This window comes from Anopheles maculipalpis, chromosome 3RL (genome assembly GCF_943734695.1).
Source record: "Anopheles maculipalpis chromosome 3RL, idAnoMacuDA_375_x, whole genome shotgun sequence".
NCBI classification, from domain to species: domain Eukaryota; kingdom Metazoa; phylum Arthropoda; class Insecta; order Diptera; family Culicidae; genus Anopheles; species Anopheles maculipalpis.
This window is the reverse complement of record NC_064872.1, coordinates 87,849,296-87,868,303: the sequence shown is the minus strand read 5'-3', so window position 1 is coordinate 87,868,303 and position 19,008 is coordinate 87,849,296. Positions and strand designations below refer to the sequence as shown.

The window sequence follows — 19,008 nt, the reverse complement described above, 5'->3', positions numbered from 1 at the left end:
TGAACGACGTTATGATGACCGGCCCTAAGGTACAACACGACTTACTTTCCATCAAGCTGCGTTTTAGAATGCCTCGATATGTGGTAAGTGCCGATATATCTAAAATGTTTCGACAGATAAAGGTGGATCCCTGCGACAGCCCGCTACAACGAGTATTCTGGAGAGCTTCGCCGAATGAACAACTGCGTGTGCTTGAGCTTACCACGGTGACCTACGGAACGGCAGCAGCACCTTTTCTAGCAACGCGAACGTTGTTGCAGCTAGCGAGAGATGAACGAGAAGGTTTTCCCTTAGCCAGTCGCATTATTGAAGAGAATTTTTATGTCGACGATGGATTGTTTGGGGCAAATGATATCGAGACTGTCCATGCTGCACAAGTGCAACTCATTGAGGTGTTTAGAAAGGCGGGTATGACACTTCATAAATGGTCAGCGAATGATGAAAGGCTTTTGGAATCGATACCATTTGAAGATCGGGATGCTCTAACAAAAATCGGCGATTGTGAAGCTAACGAAATCATCAAAACGTTAGGTTTGATGTGGAATCCGATGAATGATGAATTTATATTTTTGACAAAGGTACCGTCTAAGGGCAGAACACCTACCAAACGAGAGGTTCTGTCTGCCATTGCAAAAATATTTGACCCATTGGGGCTTATTTCTCCAGTGGTTGTGTTGGCAAAGATTTTGATGCAAAAGCTATGGTTAGCAAGGTTGGACTGGGATGATCAAATTTCTGAGCCGTTGATAGAAGAATGGGATAATTTTTTGGAAGCATTGCCAACAGAAAATCAAGTTCGAATTCCTCGACATGTAGTAAGTACAAATGCAGTTTCATTAGAGATCCATGGATTTGCGGATGCTTCTTTGAAGGCATATGGAGCCTGCGTCTATATAAGATCAATAGAGAGGAATGGTGAAGCGCAATTGAGATTAGTGATCAGCAAATCTCGGGTTGCCCCTTTATCGAACGTGACAATTCCTAGAATGGAACTGCTTGCAGCTTCATTGCTTTGTCGTCTAGTGAAAAAGGTACTGGAAGCATTAAAGGATTTTAATTTCGAAACGATTAACTTGTGGTCGGATAGCCAAATAGTTCTGGCATGGTTGAAAAAGCCGATAGAGTGCCTGAATGTTTTTGTACGAAATCGTGTAGCCGAGATCAACGAGAACCGAGCGTTCATTTGGCGTTATGTTCGGACACATCAAAACCCTGCGGATGTTATATCAAGGGGTCAATCGGCGTCGCTACTGGTTTCAAATGAGATGTGGTGGAATGGTCCGGAGTTTTTACGTACTTGTGAGATACCAAATGTTTGCATCGATGAACTAAATGATGATGAAATTCCGGAATTGCGCAACGAGGTTATCTGCAATGTTATCGTACCGCTGAAAGTTCTCCCAATTTTGGAGAAATATGAATCCTTTAGAAAGACACAAAGAATACTTGCCTACATCGTGCGGTTCAAACAAAACACAAAGCGTCGCAAGGGCGAACGCATTAATGATCCAAACCCTACTATTCCCGAATTGCGAGAATCGATGCGTTGGATCATTAGAGCAATTCAGCATCAGGATCTACCGGAAGTAGTTTCGGCCGTAAAAAATAGCAAACCGTTGCAACGTTATCAAGACCTTAACCTTTTTTTGGATGGTGAGTTACTGCGGGTAGGAGGTCGTATAAGACATGCAAATCTGGCTTTTGGAAACAAGCATCAACTTCTTCTTCCAAATCGAAATGTGATTACACATCGTTTAATTGCAACAATTCATCGTGAAAATTTGCACGTCGGGCCATCTGGAGTGATTGCGATTCTTCGTCAGCAATTTTGGGTTGTCAATGCGCGATCAACGGTTCGAATGGTTCTGCATAAATGCATTACCTGTTTCCGAAGCAAGCCAACTACTTTGGAACAACAGATGGGTGATTTTCCTAGCTACCGTGTAACAGCTGCTCCTACCTTTCAACGAGTTGGGCTTGACTTTGCTGGGCCAATTATGCTGAAATCCGGTATACGTCGTGTTGCGGCAACAAAGGGATACATATGTGTATTCGTGTGTATGGTGACTAAGGCGATCCATTTGGAAGCAGTGGAGGACTTATCAACTGGTGCCTTTCTCTCAGCTTTGAGACGATTTGTATCAAGAAGAGGAATACCTGAAGAAATCTTCAGTGATAATGCGACAAATTTTGTCGGAGCAAAAAATGAACTACGAGAGCTGTATGAGATGTTTAGGAAGGAGGCGACAGGCCAAGGCATTTTCCAGTATTGCCAAGAAAGGGAGATCGTATGGAAAATGATACCCCCTGGTGCCCCTCACTTTGGAGGAATCTGGGAGGCAGGGGTCAAGAGTGTTAAGAGTGTACTGAAGAAGATTTATAAATCTGCATCTCTAACAATAACTGATTTTAGCACGCTTCTATGCCAAATTGAAGCCATCTTAAACTCAAGGCCATTGTATGCTCACTCAAATGATCCTAACGATTTGGAATGCCTTACTCCAGCTCATTTTACAATTGATCGTCCCTTGATTGGAGTTGCAGAACCATCCTATTTAGATATGCCTGAAGGTCGCTTGAATAAATGGCAGAGAATCCAACAACTGCGGCAGCAATTCTGGAATAGATGGCAAAGGGAGTATTTGTGCGAACTGCAAACTAGATACAAGTGGACCAAAATAAAGGACAACGTAAAGGAGGGAGCATTGGTTCTAATAAAGGAGGATAATACGCCCCCGCAATTGTGGAAGCTGGGACGCATTGCAAGGGTGTTCCCGGGCGAGGACGGATTGATCCGGGTAGTGGATGTGAAGACAAGGAGTGGTGAGTTTAAACGTCCTGTTCATAAATTAGCTCTTCTTCCAGTTATAGATCCGTAGCATCAACCTGGCCGGGAGGATGTTCCATTTCGATGGAACGAGCGAGATGCGCGGTCTAAGGAACGGGCGAGAATGGCGGGCTGAGGAAGGAGAGAGAGGTGCGGGGTGAGGAGCGAACGGAAGGCTGTCCGAGTGGCATCTGTTTTGGCGACAATTGTCTGGAACGGCGGCACCCGCAATTGTTGTTCGATCTCATCGACACCGGCCAGGATTCCGCGAAACCCACCGTAGAATGCAAGCGGGCGGCTTGTGTGGTCGGACGGACCAGAGAAGCGAGGCAAGCGAGTTGCGGCTGTTCGCCGGACCACGTTAAGGGGGAACAGAGAGGGAATGAAGAGATAAGGAGAGAGTGAGAGAAGAGAGGGAATTATGAAATTTATTTGTGACCGAGTGGAGTGAGTCAGTCTGATGAAAACCGCGAATGAGTTAAGTCGCAACCAATAAAGTTGTGCGTACAGGATTACCGTGTTCAGTACATTGCGTTAGGTTATCCGCTGAGATATCACACTTACCTTGTAAAGTTTCATTCTTTAGTAAAAGTGTGTGTGTGTGTGTGTGTGTGTGTGTGTGTTTTGAAGGCACGCTCGGTTAACACTTGGTAGAAGCAAAATATTTCTTTAGTATAATATTTTATAATATTTGACAATACGGCATTGGACCGTCATAATCAATTGTAAATAAAAATTTTATAATATTTTGAAGCCGTGCCGAAAAATCCCTTCGTTTGTTTGTGAAAACAGTGAGCGGGCAGCAGAATTGCAATCCGCTTCATTGGCATTGACACAGGGCTTTCCTTTCGTTCAAGATCTACACAAAGAATAGCATCCCACCTAGAATATACATCCAAACATACCACCTTTTATCGATCGTGCCCTACTACTATCTATCCAAAAATTGAGTTCCTCTTCAAACCATTCACAGCTTTAAACACTTCATTCACGCATGCGATTAACCACGCTGCTGCTCGGAGCGTTAAATCCACTGCCATACACCAAAATCCTTCTCCCGGTGGAACACGTCAATTTAAACGCTCTTTCCACTCGGAAAATCCACAGCCTTGGACGAGTGCGTGTACGGATCGTCAAAAACATCAACCCGGGGCCCGGGGACGCTATCTACATCTTTCGTCCCATTATTTTGCCGTAATGCGAAACGCACACAAAACCACACACACACACACACATATGAATGCACAACCATCATGGGAAGGGTCTCGCGCGACCTGCCCGCCGGCGATGAAAATCCGCACCGATTCTGATTTCATTTTCGCACCGACTAAAACCTCTCGAAAATGTCGTCGCTCTTCCCTCGGGTGCTATCCAGGAAATCTCAGTTCTTGTTTTTCTTCTGCCCGGTTTGCCGAGATTGGGGCGAGCTTGGGATTGGAATGTCAACCCGGCGTAGGATGTGCTTATATCGGTGTATCTGAGTGAAGGAATAGCTTTACACGTGCGCCTGGTAAGAACACACGTGGGAAGACACACAAAACGAATTGATACGTCTTCATTTTTGTGTCTTTTTTTCTTAGGTAGATCGATTGAAAAGTTTTCTTCAAATACTGTCACGAAAAATCACGGTAGCAGGCGTATTAGCTCATGCTTGCTGAGCCAGTAAAGTTTTGAACGAACCATCGCCAAATAATAATGCTAGAAATGAACCATTTTGAAGTGCTTGCCTTGCCGAAACAGTAAGAAGTCTGTAATACTATGACTGAAGAAACTTGGCAAAGATATTCGACTAATATTGAACTTTTTACTATGTAATATTTTAAGGGTTTTTTGGACGTAGTGCATGAATTCGCAAGGGTATCCTTGCCAGCCCCACAAGTCACTCGGTTGTACTTATTTCGCACAAGCTCCCTAAGTTATGCAATTACAGAAAGACATTCTACTCTACGCGTTCTCGACAGGAGAGAGTTTTTTAAATTTTAAATCGTGTCAAGCATGAAACAACATAGAACAAACAGAGAAAAAGAACATATAGCTGCCTTGAAGATTAACTCCAGTTCCACTGGGTCAAGTGATGTTAAACATGCTTGAAGCAAATGCCGTTAGGACACTAGGAAATCGCATAGTGTTACCCGTACAACCGGAACCTCCTGTTGACCTTGAACCATCTCAACATAGATATTTCAACAAGCAGCGGAATGGAACAGGAACAAGCCCCCTTCCCTCACACACAACATTTCAAACCTTGATCATTGCTCGATGCTGTGTAATCGGTTGCGTGATCTATATTTATGAGCCACAGCACCGCAACATGTACGCCTCGTCTGTTCCTTGTCCAATAAAACGGCATTACCGAACGCTGATGGTTGCTGCTCCAGGTGATTTCAGTGCCTCGCATCAAGCTACTGCCTGTAACAACCTGTAACAATCGCAATCAATGTCCTGGAAATGGAACGCCTTTTTGCGACTCCAGGGAAAACGATGCCTTTCCGTCTTCCTTGGTCATTTTCCGGCTTCCCGAGGATATTAGTTGCTTCGGCACCGATTCCCTCACACAAGCTTATCGAAAAGTAATAAAACTTTCCTAATCTAAGCGGGAACGCCAGCAGTGACACACACACACACGCACACTAGCACTGGGCATGCGAACATAAAGTGGCCTCTCGACCTTCCACTAACCTCAGCTTAAAGGCACAAACGATTTCGCTGCGTCGCTGCGGTGCGACAGAAAAAGTTTACCTTGCCACCATTAGGCCATCCTACACGGAATGGTTCTCGTATGAATTCCCATCCGGCAAGAGGCAACATATTATGCGTCGCAACAAAACTTACCACACGAAATCGTCCAAAAGTTCTATTTCAATTCCACAAGAACAATCTTCCAGCTCACTACCTTGTTCTCGGCGGTGTTTTTCTGTGTGGCAGGGCTTTGTTCAATAAGTGTTTTCTATTCGGGGCGAATGTTTTGTGCAAACGAGTCTAGGGAGGTTTTTTTTTTTGGCGGGTTCGATTTTCCCATCAACGGTGTAAGGTGAGGCGGATGAAGATTACAGCCAAACTATTAACAAACTAGCGACAACTTGTTAAACTTTACTTCGTGTGGTGTGCGAAAGTTTCTCGATAAGTTTCGACAGTTCGAGAGACCGGTAATGAAGCAACACTCGCCGAGGTTGTACACGGCCGTGCCAGTGTCAAGAGCAATCGTTTGCCAAAGTATCGGATTTTGGCTACGTTAAGCTTCACCGCAACAGTGCGCTTGGAGCTGTGAATATCGATGAATAATTTGTTTGCCTTTCTGGTGCTACAAATAGCTTTCTAAATGGAGCACATTATTAAACAATTATAATGCGAAAACTGCTAAGAAATAATAAAATGCCTCATAAATAGTAAACTTTACACAGTACACGATTGAGAATCGATTTCAAATTTTATTCGACATCCGATGTAACCGCGACATTCGAGGATGTACACGAAGAAGCCCCCAGCGTGGCTTCTCCCATTTGTCATTATAATTTGTGCAAACTTGGAGCAAGAAATATGAACCTCCATAATGTGGTGTCGCTGGTGCTGATGGTGTACAACATGCCCGTGAACAACGAGGAACGTGCGGAGGAACAAAATGTCTCAACCACCCATCCATTCAACCATGAATCATTTGTTTCACCGCAACGGCTGTCTGGGCAGCTTGAGCAAGAAGAGATCCCTTTGTTGTAGAGCTGAGATACATCCCAGGATAAAGTAGCGGCACATTTTTGCGTGTCAAAGAGACTAGAATGGTGGAAGCACCGTTACCGGTAAGCAACTGTATTGAGAGTAACACAATTCTTTAGAAATAATGCTTTCTTTTTATTTGTGGAGAAATATCGCAAGGCCTCTGCGATTCGTGGAAAGCACGTCGCTTTTTTGGAGGAAAAATATTCCCTGCACCAGAACCACACTCGGGCACTCATAGAACTGGGAAATAATTTACAACCGTTCTGCTCTACAGGGGTTGTCCTGCAAATCAGTTATCCATCCCATTCATTCACCCACAAAATTTGAAGCATTTAATGTCTTTCGACGCGGCGCGAACGCGTCGGAAAATTGGAGACAATAGACAGGAAGGGACGCGTAACGTGCTTTTCATTTTTAAGCAGCAGCGTCCCTTGGAGTTATCGTCATTCGGTTTCGGGCGACGGTCACCATCATATCTTTTGCCTGAATTGAATAAATTAAAAGCCCATCCTTTTGGGAGCGGAGGGAAAGGTGGAAGGAAAATAAATGGCACTGATGCTGATGCTTGGATGGTCCCGGATGGCGTGTTTTGTTTTAAAGGAACGCAGCAATATAACGCTTAGTGACGCTTGTTTCTACGATGGTACATTTGGTCGGTTGTCACGATGCTTTTCGTCGGTGTTTTGTTGCGCTCCTCGAGAGGATAGCAACAACCCATCTGTCTAACATCGCACCGAGAGTTTTGAAGCAAACAAGGGACAAACATAATGCGAATCGCTGGCGAAATAACGCTTTCCACCCTACGCATGGATCATAAAATTCTCTTTGATGTTGTTTGCTGCTTCCCAGAGAAAATGGTTCACAGAAAAGCACGCTACTTTCTTCCAGAACCGGTCGTCAAAGCAATCGGTTCAGTAGAAGAACATTGAGCCGCAACTTGAAATCCGACAGACAAAGAGGATGGCGTCTGGTGAGGGCGTCTGTTATCTTTAAAATTATGGCTTTTTGATCGATGTGTCTCTAAAAGCCACATTATCATGCCGCACAAAGCGGAACGAGCTGAGCCGGTATTAGAGTGATGTGGGAAAACGGTGCCAAGACTACGGTGAAAAGCTGGCAAAGCAGCGGTGCAAACACATCCCATCGCAATGGCGGGTTTGCCACAGTAGGGTGGCTGTGGAGCTTAAACACGGTTAAGACATTTTTGGGCAGAAATTGTTCGTGCGCTGATTGAGGACACTTGAGCCGCGTTTTAGCGTTAGGATTTGGGAGGCGGAGCCATATTCTTCTTTCTGGCCGTCTAATAATAATTCTACAAAAGCACGGGATACGTCAGCCGGTGATTTAAGGCGAACAAATGCTGCCTAATTGAAGGATTTCAACGAAGAACACGAAATTTTGTAGCTGTCAGTTTGTTGTCACAATTTGAGCTTAACAAAGGTGTACTTAGCCCTTTGCCTTTGGTCCTAAGAGACATTTCTTAATAAAAGCAACTCTAAGCAATAAGTCAACTTGTCTTGCCTTCTATTAAAATTCCGACTCCTCCATCTATCGATTTAAATCACTTTCCAAAAGGATGCTGCCTGTTTTATATCTGAAGGTATGTCCCCCTTCATGGCAACACATTTCACATTGCATTACGGCTAATTGAAACATTCTACAGCGAACGATCAATTATTCATCCTTTATTGCATAAAGATGCTCTCCTGCCGTTTAGTGAATAAATTTACCAGCTTCCCGCAGTGTTGGCGACCTTTCGAACTCATGAAAAAGCAGCACGGAGGAACGAAACAAAATAAGGGAACAGAAGTTGAACGAAAAAACAGTCTGATATTACAGAAACGGGGAAAACAAGCGAAGCAATAAAGCCATCCTGTGTGTCTGTGTGTACCCTTACACGGGCAACATGGACGAATGGCGAGGAGAAGCTTGGAGGAGGACTGTACCGAAATCCTCCCTTTCAGAAAGCCAATTTTCAACGTTGACACGGTTGTCGAGATCGTCGACGATAGGCGGTGTTACTAAAGGGTCGCCTAATGGTGGCCATTTCTTTTTCCTCTGCTACTACTCCTATTCTAAAGCAACATTTCCCGTAAGCGTGCGATCGGGTTCATTTCTCCCACGGGTGTACCATGTAAGCAGATGCGGAGAGGAAAGCTTTAGCCGTGACCCTCGCCAACAAGATTGATTGTTGTCTGGATCGGGTGACGTGTCTACAGGCGTACGGTTGTACATGTGCCCGTGAGTTGTTGATCCTTGGAATTTGATGCGTAGGACACATTGTGAGCGTTCAATATCTAACCCATCGCGTGCTTGATTCATCAATCCTTTGACATCGACCCAAATCCATTTTAGCCGTATCTTTCGTCTACCATCTCCAGCATTTTAGACTTTTAAATGTTGCTTTCTTTTTCTCAGATTTTTTAATATTACATTTCTCACCACAAGTTTGTCATTACAGTGACGAAGCGAAGCATCGAGAGTGAGCAAAAAATCCCCTTAAGCAAGCATTACACTTCATCAAAAACAGCTCGCATCCCTCTGCTAGAGAAAATGTCAAATTAACAAAAAGACTCAAAAGCATTTGCTCTCGATCATTTTTTATTTTGCTGTCCCCGGTGAAACAAGTCCTTCCCAATTAAACTTCTAATAGAAATGGTACTCCCTCACTGGATGGACTACGGGACTGTGGACCACCCGTCTCCACAAACAAACACCAGCAGCAATGGCCGCGCTCGCGCGCGTTCAACGATGGAAAATGGAATGAATTATTATTGTTGTGTTGCAAGCGACCACAAAATTAATTAAACTTAGCCTTGAGAAAAGCTCGGCAAGACTAGCTTGGCCGGCTGCCAGCTACAGCTTTCCTGCGCGCTCTTTCGCTGTCCACACAAAGGCACTGGATTGGACCGTCCCGTTCCGCGCTGTTCGAGAGTGAAAAGCCACTTTCACTTTCACCACCACCACAAACCAAGCTGAGGTTTGTTTCTCTTTCATTTGACTTTATACTTGCGTTCGCTTTACATCCTGCTTGTGTGCCACTTCTCGAAAGGACAGAATCCTTTCGGTTGAGGTTTTCCATAACTGGCGCTTTGTGTATGTGTGTGTGCAGCTGTGTGCCTTTCGGAGTGTTTGTCATTGGTTGAAGAATGTGTTGCGGTGCGAAAACTTTATCCATCCTGTCCATAATCAGTGGCCCACTCCTTTTTCGGAGAAAATACGGAGTGTTTTCACTAAAATCGGACACAACAGAAAGTCATCGAACTCGTGGTGCCCGTCTCGAATGATGGTTTCGAGTGATGGTTAAAAGATTCTTGATAAAGTGCCAGATTTTTCATCTCAATCACTACCGTTTTGAGCAATATTATTTATGATTTGCTTATGATTGTGACTAGACAGCATTAGCTTGTCGGGAAAAAACGGGAAATTAATTTCAACTTATGGTAGTGGAACAGTTCATCATGATAAACCCCTAAAGGTTATGCAATGTGCACTACAAAGTGGATTTATTAATATTTAGATTCTCTCGTTTTAACCAGGACAAACAACCATGCTCAAACATTAAATTATCTGACAACCACAGAATCCCAACAAACCACATCAGACAAAAACAAATGACACTCCAAAAAATCCCATGACATAAATGTTCATCCAACGACCACAGTGTGACAAACTAATGGCTACCAGGTGAAAAGATGAACCTCAGCTCTGCCATCCAATCCGCCACACGGTTCGTATTTCCATAAAAAGTTATTTTTTCCACTGTTTACTTATTGGTCGGTTTCCCGAAAAAAAAAAACAGATTCCAGGCCAGTGGGTCTCAATTTGTCGACATCACATGAAAGTGTCATGTTTTTAGTTTGGTGCGAAAATCGTCACACTTCTCGGTGCAGTTGACAGCACAAATGGATGGTAAGTGAGTTGCAATCCCGACGTGCTGAATTCTCTGGTACGATGGAGCATATAGAATCGTCTACCTTTCTTCGTTCATCGTATATTTCCATCGATCGTTTTTACTCATTCCCGTGCCCGGGACATTTATATATTTTATGCAGTTTTTCAAACGATAAAACGACACATCGAAGCTGTCAAAATAGCAACCCAACTGAGTACTGCGGATACGTTCGTTAAAGCAAAGACTAGCTTTTCGCTACCGTAAGGAGTAATTTTTAAATTTTGTCCCCAAGTGAAACGTACCTTCACTGGGGTTTGCAACATATTTCAACTCGTTTGCCATCCATCGGTAAGCCTTTTCAGCGGACATTTTGGAGCATAGCACCACAGCGAGAGCAAGCAAACCCCGCCCCCGTTGGGCTTAAACATTACGCTGTTACGTTCAGTGTAAAACCGTGGTACCGGTCATGAAGCGTCCGGTGCGTCAGAAAATGAAATCTTTTTCCAGCCCGAGTTTGCTAACGAGGAAAATGTCGCATAAACTTTTATTGCATTTCGCACCTTGACAGCTTGACCCACTTTCCCGACCCCCTCCCACCCTCGGTTGCTGCCTGATATTTAGCAAAAGGTTGCAACGACCAACCGAGCTGTCCTATTTCAAAGCAAAGCCAGCTGCGAGAAGCATTGGGACGAAAAATGGAAACAATCTCTAAACCGATTATGAATAATGACAAACGGTGAACGGCGTAGCTGTAACTTCCGCCGGAACGAGTGAGGAAGCAAATTCCGACCTATTTTTTTCTTTCAGCACAAAACCAGCTTCAGTGCGCAGCGAAAAATAGCCGGGATCCCTCGGTGAATGTGTGATATTATTAGGAATAAAATCCAGTTATAAGGCTTTTGCTGCTCAATTTTGTTGCCGGCGCTGTTTTTGTGTAAGTTTTGCTCAATTTTTACACGGATCGTATGACGTCCTCGTGCTGTGCGAGGTGCGATAGGACCTCGAGTTGATGAATTTCGGCCCGGTGAGGGGAAAACAATATATCTCGCGTCGCCGACATTGGGCAAAATGGGGGAGGGGGAGGAGGCACCGTTGCGGGATATCGTTTTTTTACGGACTTCATTCAAGCCGACGTTTTGATGAATGTCATTAATCAGTGTGACCGGCGTCAAGCGTCACACTCGGAGCAGGGAATAAATTGAAGTTTAAAGTACATGTAGTGTGTGATAGAAGTGAAGGGTACGTTCTTGGCAATATAAAACCTTAAAAAGTTATATTAAATTTAAAAACTCCTATGGTATAAAAGCAAATACAAACTAGCAATGACTTTGCGAAAATGCACATTCAAAAGGATTGCTTCCTTCTAATTCTGCACAAAAATCACTGCCAATACAACCTTCACTGTACATTTGATAATAACAATCGCTATGCCTATGTTCCATCAGCTTGCAAACATGGCAGTACGCCCGAAAGCTATAATACTTTTATTATCCATGCTTGCTTTCCTTTGATTTGCTTTCCTTCCCGTTGTACGCTTCCCTCCATACAAAGAGCCGAAACAAGCGGTCAAGCGGCAGTCCAAGTGAAAGCAAATAAGAGCGTCCCTCGCGGGACAAAGCGCGAACGGATGCGAGTATCAAAAACAGGCAATTAAAAATCATTACACGTGAAAATGTGAAGCGATGGAATTTAAAATTTTATTCCCATTTCCGGTTTCAAGCTGGCAAAACTCCATTTGCTGGCTCCAACAGTGCTCTCTGTCTGATGTACGGTTTGGTTTAATGATGTGCGCGAAACACGTTTCTACTTTGAGCCTTCGCACGGAAGTGAAACATTTCAAAACCTGACCATATACGACCGTTCGCAATTTTCATCGCATCGTTTTTATGTCGCTTTTTTATATTTTAAACATTTTTACAGCGACGATGAGATCATCACGACCGTGTTCTACGATCCAGCGAGAGAGAGGGGCACAGTTGAAGGGGAGGGAAATGGATGTTTGAATGGAGCAGCAGATGGCCATTATGAGGGGAATGTTCATTCGACCTAAACCGAACCACCACCGGTAACAAGATCGAAGACGAAATGGGTAACGATGTCGATCACCTGGCGCCTTTCAACAGAGCTCCGATGTGCGGGAACAACGAGTGACTAGGTTTTATTATCCGAACACACATGGCTTGGCAGGGCGTAGAAAAGGATCTGCCATTTTATAGCATTTGGGAAGGGAGCGAAAAAAAAAGAATACTTTCAAACCAGGCAGAAGCAGCATGCGACAAGGTGAAAATGGGCCCTTAAAGATGGTGCACGGTTATGCTGTATGCTTCATCGCTTGAATAGCGAACTTTGCGAACCATTCGGTGTACTATGTAACCGTTTTTATTACACTTTGAAAAGCAAACCGACTGCATACTGTCGGTGGGAAAATCGTTAAATTTTCCGGATCATATGCTTCGTATTTCTGCGCGAGCCAGCGCAACGATGCTTCGTGGCGATCTTTGTTTTGATGTTTGGAAAATTTTGACATTCTCCAGACCAGAGATGGTGGAACTTTTCTCAGTCTATTGCGCCGTCTTTATGGTGCTATACATTGCATAAATATTAAACAATGTTTCTAACTGTTAAATGGTGCCATAAATTTACGATTGATATTTATTTCTCATGCGAGGTTTACGATCTAACTAATAAATTGGTAAATGAACTCCACAAACATTGTTTCCTGAATGTACATCTTGACTAAAAATGAATTTATGTGCCAATTAGAATGCAATTAGAGACTCAACACGAGATCAGTTACTACCACGTGAAAACCGATTTCAAAATTGCATACTTTCAGCCGTTATTAACACAAAACTTCCAACCAATGAATATCTTTTGAACAGAAATTATAGAATTATACCAAACAATAGTTTAAAAAAAAAAACATCAAAACAATTTAACAACTTACCTTAAAATCGATATAACCGTTCTTATCCATATCGAACGTTCGAAAGACGTGATCGCAAAACTCTTCTGCATTGCCCGACGGGAAGAACATTTTGTACATATCTACAAACTTCGCTGGCGTTAGCTTGCCGTTTGGACAATCTTGCTGCAAAAGGAGAAGAAAGAAAAATCTTTAAAAACTAGTTCATTCAAGCCGGTGCATAATAAGACAGTCATTATTGTTTGTAACTGCTGTTCGAAGCTTTTCCAACCGCGTCCTATCAGCGTTGACTTGTTTTTTGCCCGTAACGTTAGGGGAAGGCAAAGTTTCTTCTCAAAACAAACCCCGAACCGAAGGCACGAACGAAGTTTGGCGAAAAACAACCGAATTTTATGACCTCCAATTTTAGGTACGGAGCAGATTTTCCACGACCGCAGCGTGCAGTGCTTGTTTCAGCTTTTTGTTTCTCGTTTGCCGGCGGAAGGTATGTAAATGTAAAGCATTAAACGCTGTGTTATTGCATGCCGGCCTTCTCGTGGGCTGAGTGTTTTCTGCGAGAAGATGGTTTTCGAAGTTGTGGCTTGAGAAACGTGTGCACAGTTTCCTACTTGCCGCCGGCCAAAACTTTCACTACGAAGGAAATGCGCAACAAAACTCTAGAAGAATGTCACTAAATGGTGCACAAAACCGCCGAAAAGGAACGCTCAAAAATGGGATGGGAGCGAATTATACCAACACCACAGCGAGATGCCAGGCCAGTCAGAAAGTTTCAACAGTTAAAATAACATTTTCACAACAACTTCTGGGCAAAGCAAGATTGAGAGGCCGAGAGTGAGATGTAGGCGCGTGGTGATGCAAATTGTATAAAATTTGTGCGCCTCCTTGACGCTTCCCGCTGATCGCTTAAATTTCCTTGCCGAGCGTAAGGAAACAATAAACAAGCCTCCGGTTTGCGTTATGCTAGCTCGTGCATTAAAGTTTTCTCTTTATCTCGACCGATGCTGCTGCTGCTAGTGTTAAAGGAGAAATGGTTGAAAAATGGCAGCAAACCATGTGGGTTTGCATGGGCCGTTGGGCTTAGACACAGACAACGCTTTCCCGCTTTGCACACCGAGCCGAGGTTGATAAACACGTTGTGCTTGGAAAACTTTATAGTTTTCCACTTTCATCCTTGTGCTGGTAGCGCTGGAAAGCGCCTGAGGCAAATTTGAACCCCTCACCACACCAAGTGTGCGGCAAATGGGCATGACGAAAGTACGAACGTCCACGGGGTTATGCAATGTGATGTAATATTTGCGGGCTACGGAAGTGTACGTTCCCGACCCGTAGAACGCGGGACGGCAATTATCTTCAAACCTTAATGTCATAATAAATCAATGCTCAGCGTTGGAAGAAGGCACAAAGGAGGCACTAATTTGGCTGGCAGGGAGGATGTAAATTTAACCTCTGCGAAATAAACTCGCTAGTAATTATGAAACGCCTTAACGAAACGGGCGACGACGCGACCACGGAACGTTAGTTTGTGCCCATGTTTCTGACGAGGTAAAGTCATTTATTGCCGTGTTTCAGGACTTTTAATGTTGCTCGTTGAATCTTATTTTGAACTTTGAATCGTAATACTGTCCCCAATACTGGAATCGTCTGTCTGGGATACGGAGGGGGACATGTATTCCTTAATTTATGATTGCAAACTTTACCACGGTGATTAGTTACTATTTACTAAAATGTTTTTCATCAGCCTAAAGGTATGCAATTCGCAAGATACCGTTCAACGTTTGGCATATCTAGCGACGTTTCACAGATCTCAAAGCCTCTTTAGGTTGTCAACCTGAATATTAAGAAGATTTATGCTTTCCACAGCTACGCCACCGTCCATCGTATCGGAAGAAAATATTCCATCAAATAAAACAGCCCTTGTTTATGCAACTCCCCTACAGAACAAATGCAGCGTAATGTGTAATGAATTGCAAATGTAGCAATCATGTTAACATTTATTCAAGTGCTCAATAAAACCTAACCATTACCTTGTCCTGTATGTCTTATTGCTTCCGTCGTTAACATCGTTTTCCTCTACCCCTGCGAAGGAAATTCCATACCATTTCCACATTTTGCTTGCTGCTTGCTGACCTTTCCGTGCCAATTGTAAACGCACAAACAATAAATGCAAGACGTCGTCGCTGTTTGTTCCTTTCGCACGTAAATCGGGACAATATGGCGTCATGGATATGACGTAGGAGTACACATAAAAAACAACGGACAAGGGGGTATTAACACAGACCAGCCGCCCAATAGTCTCCCGTATTAGCAGAAGGCGGAAAATCATGAATCACCTTCGGACGCCGAACGAACACGACGCGTACATTCATACGTCGAGGCCATCAATCAAAAAAAGCGTAAGCCGTTAGTTTTGCCAACCTACCCGGCAAGGGAAACTTTTGCCCTGTCTGCTATCCTTCCTGTCGGCGTGGGAAATGTGTGGAAAATTCATACCCGCTGTTGGGATAATAATGCGCAGCGTATGGAAAGGCAGGCACGTATGAAACTTTTAACGCAATCAACATTAAATTAAGTCAATTTAAAAACATTTTTCACCACACGCTCGCTCGCCGAGCAAGGCAGCTAGCACAAACAAAAAAAACGTACCAAAAGGATAAATCTACTACATTAATTATTTACATATCAATTACACGTTTCATTACTTCTTCCCAACACTGATCTAACCGCAGGATCAAAATTGCAATCAAACCCTCATCACTTACCGCAGCGATGAGGTCTCCGGGCAACATCAATCACGCCAACTTTAAGCTATAAAGGAGTATTAAAAAAAACCCCGTGTTCCAAGCCTACCGCCGACACGCACACAAACTTCGCTATAGAATTTTCCGATTTTCTTCTTTCCCTCGGCACGATCAACCGAAAAGCCCCGTTTGCCGTGTACACAATCCTTCCGGTTGTGCTGTTTTACTTCGATTTTGCGAAACATTTTTCATGCTCCACTCACGCACACGCACTCACCAGCAGAGATTGATTGATGAAATACTACCACCTGCTGCTGACTGACTGACTGGCCGAAACAAAAAAGTTATAAAACCTTCGAAAGAATAACACATCCAGACATAATATTTCATATTAAACATAAGTCAATTAAAAACAGCAACGGGATGCTCAATTTTTTGCTCTTACATTTTCTCGCGCGTTCTGAAACGCCGCGACCAGCAAAATGGCTATATTTTGCTGGTATGCTCATGATTGAAATTGAACGCTCTCACAGTCAGACCGAACGTCTGCCGCGGTGCTACAGGTGCGCGTAAAACCCCGACTGACTGACTGGTGTTGTCGTGCAACATTGCGATAGGAAAATATTTGCTCACACGTCACACTAGGTGGGCTCTCGCGAGCGTCATTGTAGAAGGTGCTCAACAACGGCTGGTACAACAAAGCCAGCCCGAAACGCACACTTGGCGTGTCATACAGTGGCACAGGCAAGGGCTTTTTTCCCTCACCTTTTTGCTCTTACCCACCAAAAAGCCGACAGTGACGTACGAATTGTGGCGAGTGTGATAAAAAAGGGGAACAAAACAACACAACACATAATCGAAATGATCGTCCGCTAGGGAGCAGTGGGACGTGTGCTCTTTTGCTAGAGGGAGCAACAGCAACGATTCGTTCGTATCGATTTTATTCTAATTTTATTTATCAAGCACCCGTGTACCGCACAGGACCACCACGGGTGTGCTGAATGTCTCTCCTCGATGTGGGAAGCTTTCACGCACTCGTACTCCATGAATAAGGTAAGAGCTTTGCAACCTATTCCTGGCACACGATTCGACCAGCTAGTTAGTTCAATGCCACGAAAGAGATTCGCTGTGAGCAATAGTCTCGTGTTTGGCATTGTACTCAAGCACAATGCGTATCAAGCCAACTCTTATCACAAACAACTATTTATTTAACTTGTTTTCCTTTTCCTTCAAGTATACACAAACCGAAGGCCCTAAGAATGGAGTGCAAAATAGTCACGCAAATGAGCCTTACAAATACACACGCATCAAGTCAACCAAATCGGAGCACTACTCACACAACATACCATTATACAAACATACAGAAACACCTAAACTTTTACCTCTCTGCAAAATATCGTTAAGAAGTCAAGTTTATTTTTCCAAGAAAATTTTCCGATCGACAATCGAATCATCCTCATCATCATCAGCAGCGCTGGTACGCCGCCTTCACAAACCAGGCAAGTGAACCTTTTTGCCAGCGGTATCGATTCAAACACACCAAATAGGCAACCCTTAGAATGGAGACCCTCGTGCACGATTGATTGGTAGAAGGCGAGAGATTTTTCGTGAAGGTTGTACCATTGTTATACTTTTCACCACTGTGTTCGTGATGGTTGGTAGGGTAAAAGAAGGCAGCAGCAGCAGCAACAGCAAAAGAAAAAAAACACACAGAAAACCTTCCTCCTGAAAGTCATGCATTTTGGCTTTTCTTCCGGTGTATTGATTTTTTGTCTCTCCTTCGCAAAACTCATTTCGTCAACTACCTCTAACTAGTTTTGCAAAGTATATGTTTCCCTCCTTTTTTTGTCGCATTTTGATGAAGGATTCGGTGCTTTCAATACAAGTGCAAGAAGAAAAAAAAAAGAGAAAAAGATTGGCCACTCAACCCCGAGAGAAACGGCAAAGAAAGGTGAAAAAGGTGATTGAATTTGTTAATTAAAAATTTCTTTTCCAACGACACGGCGCAAATGTTAGGCAAAAGTTTTAAAGGCAATGCGCGAAGGAATAGAGAAAGAATGGTAGACGTGATCTTTCCATGTTTTTAAAAGAAGGCAAATTCAAGGTTATTTTATTTAACTTTTACTAGTTTTATACATAAAAATAATAATGATACAATCTCTGACTTATTCGATTTATTCAAAAACTATAACTGTTGCTCTAAATATAGGCTTTAAAGTGCTCCTAGTGGGACAATAAATTATAAAACAAAATTATGTCTTTAGGATACAAAGTCAAACACAATCTACTATCGCCTAATTAATCTGTGCACGAACCAGAACCTCCTGGGACTGACCAGCGCATGAAAAGGGCATAAACGATCCATTTTTTATGTCTCTGCCTAAAGCAACAAGCTCTAAAGCCATGCTAAACATAATTTTGGTTGAAAAATATGTCTACATCTAACCATTTTATCCCTTGTGCAACACGGCTTTTGGGAAGCAGAGTGTTCCATCAGCTTTTCACATTCCAAAAGCTTGGTGAAAAATCGTTCCGGTAGTTTCTGTCACATAAATTGAATTACAAAATAAGTATAAAACCGAAATGAAAATATGTATGAGAAAGTTCCCAACTCTGGCTTCAATTCTCCTCCGCTCTAAACCATCAACCTCCAGCCGTCTCGTCTCGCTGATCCCTTGTAGACATTGCGGGAAAACCATACATTTCCGGAACCATCACCAACACACCACGACCATGATGGAATAAAACTATGCACATTTCCTGCTTTTCAACAGTGAACCGGCCCCGTTGTTTGGCTGCCCGTGTTTCTCCGACAAAGGCAAGGAGAACATTTCAGTGCAACTTCCCAGGTATTCTCTCCCGCATCTCGCAGGCCATCCTGCAAGCTGATGCACAAAACGGACCTTTA

At 43.5% G+C, this 19,008-nt stretch overlaps 1 protein-coding gene across 2 annotated transcripts in view; it reads right to left on the bottom strand.

Moving 5' to 3' along the window:
- LOC126563088 (neuronal calcium sensor 2) overlaps positions 1–19,008 on the bottom strand; it is a 62,053-nt gene that overhangs the window by 12,797 nt on the left and 30,248 nt on the right. For both annotated transcript variants that reach the window (XM_050219703.1, XM_050219701.1), the window contains exon 3: positions 13,384–13,527. In XM_050219703.1, the coding sequence (XP_050075660.1) occupies positions 13,384–13,527 (144 nt within the window). The remainder of the gene's footprint in view (positions 1–13,383; positions 13,528–19,008) is intronic.